Source organism: Rhinopithecus bieti, unplaced genomic scaffold (genome assembly GCF_001698545.2).
Source record: "Rhinopithecus bieti isolate Rb0 unplaced genomic scaffold, ASM169854v2 scaffold_15133, whole genome shotgun sequence".
Taxonomy (NCBI): domain Eukaryota; kingdom Metazoa; phylum Chordata; class Mammalia; order Primates; family Cercopithecidae; genus Rhinopithecus; species Rhinopithecus bieti.
Window position 1 is genome coordinate 2180460 of NW_016808815.1, and position 5856 is coordinate 2186315.

Consider the following 5856-nt stretch of genomic DNA (forward strand, 5'->3'; position numbering starts at 1 on the left):
AAAAAAAAAAAAAAAAAAAAAAAAAAAAGTTCATTTTTTTATGGCCATAACACCTTGAACAGGCCTGGCCTCTTCTGATTTCAGACACCAAGGAGTGTAGGGCCAGTTTAGTACTTGGATGAGAACCCGCCTAGAAATATCAGAATTTTAATTTATTTACATTAAAACAAAACAAAACAAAAATCGGCCAGGCATGGTGGCTCACGCCTGTAATCGCAGCAATTTAGGAGGTCGAGGCAGGCATATCACCTGAGGTCAGGAGTTTGAGCCCAGCCTGGCCAACATGGTGAAACCCCATCTCTACTAAAAATGCAAAAATTAACCTGGTGTGATGGTGTAGGCCTGTAATCCCAGCTACTCAGGAGGCTGAGGCAGGAGAATCATTTGAACCTGACAGGCAGAGGTTGCAGTGAGCTGAGACCACATCCCTGCACACCAGCCTGGGTGACAGACAAAGACTCCATCTCGGAAATAAAATAAAATTAAAATTAAAAAAAAAAAAAGAAAGAAAGTTCAGGCTGGGTGTAGTGGCTCACGCCTGAACTTTGGGAGGTTGAGTAATCCCAGCACTTTGGGAGGTTGAGGCGGGCGGATTACCTGAGGTCAGGAGTTCAAGACCAGCCTGGCCAACATAGTGAAACCCCATCTCTACTAAAAATACACAAATTAGCTGGATGTGGTGGCATTCTGTAATCCCAGCTACTCGGCAGGCTGAGGCAGGAGAATCTCTTGAACCTAGAAGGTGGAAGTTGCAGTGAGCCAAGATCGTGCAATTGCACTCCAGCCTAGGGGACTGAGGGAGACTGTCTCAAAAAAGAAAACAAACAAAAAAAACAGTTCACTGTGTTTACATTAATTTCATATACTCACCACACCTATAGTATTAATATGTGACAAGTATGGGCCGGGTGCTGCGGAGTTTGCCGTTGGGACTGAGCACCTGGTTGAAGGCAGCCTCAACTGCATACACAGGGCTCCAGGGCTGAGAGCATGCACATGAAGTGGAATTAACCTAAATTTGAATCTGGCCCAGCCCAGCTCACTAGCAGTTGAAACTTAGGGAAAATCACAAAACATCTTTGAACTTCAGTTTAGATTCCTCATCTGTGACATGGGGGTGCACAGGTAACCACTGCCATATATGACTTTTGATTATTTTAGGACTTGATGTGTATGTTGATCTGGATCCTGCCTCTTCTCCAACTTTGTCTCCTAGCCCCCAGGAGCATTTTCCTGCAGCCTCCTCTCCTCCTCCCGCTTTTTTCCTGTGTCTTGAATGCCAAACTCATTTCCATCCCAGGCTCTTCGCACCTGCTGTTTCCTCTGCCAGGAGGTGCTCCTCCAAATATTTGCATCTCTGCTTTTTGTTTTGGTTACTCCTTCATTTTTTTGAGACAAGGTGGGGAGGCAGGGCTTGGGGGGTTTCACTGTGCTGTCCAGGCTGGTCTCGAACTCCTGGCCTCAAGCCATCCTCCTGCGTAGCTGCTTAGTGGGGATATAGGCACCAGACACCCTGCCCGCCTGCTCACTCTTAAGTCTTCTTGGGTTTCAGCTCACACCAGTTTCCTCCTCAGAGATTTTTCTTGGCTATTCGCACACTGTCTTCATCATCTTTCTCTTTTGTATTGTCGTTTTTGACACTTCTTACGTAACACTTTTCCAATGTGTATATTTTTTTAAAATCATTTTTTCTCATAAGGATTTGTTCAGGGCTGTAGCTCCTGGACATGGGGCAGTACCCAGAAGAGTGAAGAGCTCAGTAAAATGTTAAACGAATGAACCAAATAAGGTGGCTTGAAAAGGGTGTAGACTGGTGTAGATTAAAAACAAATCAACATTAGTGATTACCGTTTTATACTTGTTATTATAAGATCTACATATCAGAAGAAGGGTTGTGTGTTTACATTTGCATAACAAATTGGCTCAAAGAAGTAATTGGTGCAAAACAATAGTCCCATATCAAAGGTGAGGTCAGGCTCCACAATGCAAAATTGAAGTTACTGGCAGCTTTGATCGCAGACCCTCTTCATTCTCCCCACCCACAAGGTTTACAAAAAATTCTTAGGCGGTTTTCCCCCTGGCCAAAAGGTGACAGCTATTAAAATGGCAGGTTTCAGGTTAGCCAAGTGAGAGGCAGACATGTGTTTCAGGGCACAGGAAGGTTATTTCCACCGTGTACAAGTGGATGCTGCTTTGGACACTGATGGACAGGTAACACAAAATGGGTGAATCTGCAGGGGGATGAACTGGGAAGAAAGTATTACAGGTGGAGGGAGCGTTCTCATAATTTCCATCAGAGCCACCCCAAATAAACCTTCAAGCCAAGTAAGAGAATGGGACCTGCGTTAGGAATGCAGCAGCCTCAGGTATGTCCAACCACATGGCCACCCATAAGCTTCTCCTAACCATTTTGGAGCCCCTACTGAATTTAGGTGTGGAGGAAAGCAAGAGCATGGACTCCATTATCCCCACTCAAGTGAGTGGCAAGATATAAGGCTAAGGTTCAAGAGCCTTGAATAGTCAGGGCAAGGGCCCTAAGCCTTTAAGCTCCCTAAGTCAGGCGATCAGTGAATGGCAGTGTAAGTAAAGGGGTTTAGGAGGAAAGATGATTTGGAGAGTCCAGAGTGAAGGCTGTTGACAGTTCAGGCAAGAAAGAGAGTATAGAATCCAGAATTGGGAGAGAAGTAATATGCATTAAAAAAAAAAAAAAAAAAAAAAAAAGAAGGGTGGGCCTGAGTTGCATGGGTTAGAAGTTTCCAGTGGGGCTATGCAATCTGAAGAGCTGCACCCTAAGTTGGGCGGGGTTTCATGGGGTTTGTTCTAATGCTTTTTTGCTTTTTGGCTGATGGGGTGCAAACTACTATGTGCCTCTTCAAAATAATAGCCCCTGGTGTCTACTGGTGGTATCATGAAATAGAAATTGTGAAGGCACTGTATCTTTTAAAAAAAATCCCCTTTTGAAGAACTTCCTTAAAAACAGCTATTTAATGCAACTCTGCCAGTGTGTTCTTGATGGTTGTGTCTTAACAATTCTAATTTTAAAAAATTATTACTATTTTTTTCGTCAGAGCCATCACACTGGAAAATAATTTTTTATTTTCACGATAGCCTACTGTTGAATTTACCATTCTGATATTAATGAAACATCTCTATAAACGGTTGAAGTGTCTTCCCGGTAAGTTCTCAGCTTATGTTTTTCTAAATATCTTCTAATCACTGTTCATTTTTTCCTTTGGCCTAATGAGTGTTTCTCATTGTCTGCGTGTTCAGATGCAAGAAATATTAAGCAATCGTAGTAATCAATAATGTTTTCGAGCTTTTTCGTCCCTTTAGATTTGCTACTTTTAATAGTTGTGATAGTCTTGTGAAGCATTTTAGTCAAAGAGAACATGTTCATTTTTAAGCATTTAATTCAAAATACAACATTCAGTGCTTCTGCACTTTTGAGTCAAAGCAAGTAGTTGAAAATCATTGACATGACTTTTAAAAAATATGTACTACGGATAATATTCACTAAAGACCATGAGCCAAAGAGTGATTTCTGGATTTTCTTCTATTTTCTTTTAACTGACATGATGTAGTGATTTCAAAGAGCCAAATAGAATTTTGATGTTTAACATGTTATGTTGATATATGATGGATATGTATAATATTGGCATTAGATTACATCATCTCATTTTATTATTCAGCATTAAACACTAAAGAGTAAACACATTGTGTTTGCAGGAAAAATACTAAGAAGATAAACACTTATATAAAAAGCATCGCTGGGTTTACTTAATGGAATGATAAACAATTTTGAACCCACCACAGTTCTTTTATTATGTGGGTTGGTTTTGCTTGTTCCTTGTGTTGGTCTATAGAATGTATAGTTAAAAGCATTTGATTGGGGGTCTGTGTGATAATTGTTTATCTAAAGTAAAATCAGAATTACTTAGTGATAAGAAAGTAAATAACAAAATTCTAGACCAGTTTTCTTAACCTAGGATTCAAACAAGTTCAAGATAGTCTTCATAGACTAAATTTTGTTTGCAATTTAAGCCCAATTTTCATGGGAGGAAAAGGATGGCTTTTGCCAGATTCTCAGAAGGCAATATAACAGCAAAGAAAGGTTTAAAAAAAGTCCTACTTTTATAAGGCTATGCTAAGGTAAAAGGATTTTGATTTTCAGAATTTTAGAATATTTAAAGTAATTTTGAAATACTTACATATACTTTTGAGTTATTTCCACTTTCTTTTATCAATCAAACAGCTTAGATAATTAACTATAAAGCTATTTTAATATTTAAAACATTTTGTAATCATGGAAAAGCAAAAAGAAGTGTCTGTAGAAAATTTTGTAGAAAAAACTTTGTACTCATCAAAGAGAATTCAGGAGGTACTCTTGGTTTATGTAGGATATTTTCAGAAAATATCTTTGAGCAAGATCTTATTCAGAATAAAATTAGAGACTGCATTTAATTTTGCTTTTTAAATATTAAATTTTTTCAGGATTGTCAACTTATTTTATTTTGTTTTATTTTCTTCAAGCAACAACCGCTAAGGAACAGAATTGTCAATTTATTAATGAAATATGGTAAGCTGACATTTTAAAAATTTCTTTACTCTGTCCACAGAGGATGTCTACAGCATAATAATTAAATTTTTTTTCTTTACTCTCCCTTCATTTTAAAAGTAAAATATATCAATCATATTAATAAGGATATGAAATAGTTTGCAAAGCAATTCAATTTTAGGTCTTGGAGACATACTTTGGAAAATAAGAGCATTTCACTTTTAAAGAACAATTCACAGATTCTGTTCCATTGAAGATATTTCCTTGACCCTTTTTTTTCTAAATCACTCTCCTCTGCTCTACAACTCCTTGCTAAAATTTTGCAACAATCTTAAATACTATACTACAAAATGAATACCATTCTCTAAATACTATACTATCATGGAGTGGGTTTCAACTGTGATTGATTTTGTGCCTCAGGGTTCATTTGGTGATGTCAGAAACATTTTTGATGGTCACAACTGTGAAGGTGCTACTGGCAACCAGTGAGTAGAGGCCAGGGAAGCTGCTGAACATCATACAATGCATAGGCAGCCCCCTGACAACAGAGACGGCCAGCACCAAATGTCCATAGTGTCAAGATTGAGAAACTCTCCTTTAGACTAAATACTATTTTAAATCAGGGAGATTAAGTTTAATTGGTAATTCTAAAACTCCAGAATTCTATCATTGTTCCAATAGACGTGTGTTGAACAAGACAAGCTGGGTCAAGCATTTGAGGATGCTTTTGAGGTTCTGAGGCAACATTCAACTGGAGATCTTCAGTACTCGCCAGGTAAAGATAAGTCATTTACCCTCTTCTGCTAGTACATCCAATGGCTTGTTGGTCTCATACACATATAAGAATAATAATCAGCTGACCAGGTGTGGTGGCTCACGTCTGTAATCCCAGCACTTTGGGAGGCCAAGGTGGGCAGATCGCTTAAGACCAGGAGTTCAAGACCTGCCTGGCCAACGTGGCGAAACCCTGTCTTTACTAAAAATACAAAAATTAGCCAGGCGCGGTGGCGGGCGCCTGTAATCCCAGCTACTCTGGAGGCTGAGGCAGGAGAATTGCTGAACCCGAGAGGCAGAAGCTTCAGTAAGCAGAGATGGCGCCACTGTATTCCAGAATAATGATCAGAACAGAGAAGACCTTTTTTTTTTTCGTTTTTTTCTTTTTTTTTTTTTTTTTTGAGACGGAGTCTTGCTCTGTCACCCAGGCAGGAGTGCAGTGGCATGATCTCGGCCCACTGCAAGCTCCACCTCCTGGGTTCAGGCCATTCTCCTGCCTCAGCCTCCCAAGTAGCTGGGACTACAGG

General features: G+C 39.5%; 1 protein-coding gene across 1 annotated transcript in view; it reads left to right on the top strand.

The window, feature by feature from the left end:
- The first annotated feature begins 2914 nt into the window (after positions 1–2914).
- The window catches only part of SPIC (Spi-C transcription factor), a 13737-nt gene continuing 10795 nt past the window's right edge, over positions 2915–5856 (top strand). The window contains exons 1-3 of the mRNA XM_017887243.1: positions 2915–3175; positions 4531–4576; positions 5237–5330. Of these exons, the coding sequence (XP_017742732.1) occupies positions 4574–4576; positions 5237–5330 (97 nt within the window). The 5' untranslated portion in view covers positions 2915–3175; positions 4531–4573. The remainder of the gene's footprint in view (positions 3176–4530; positions 4577–5236; positions 5331–5856) is intronic.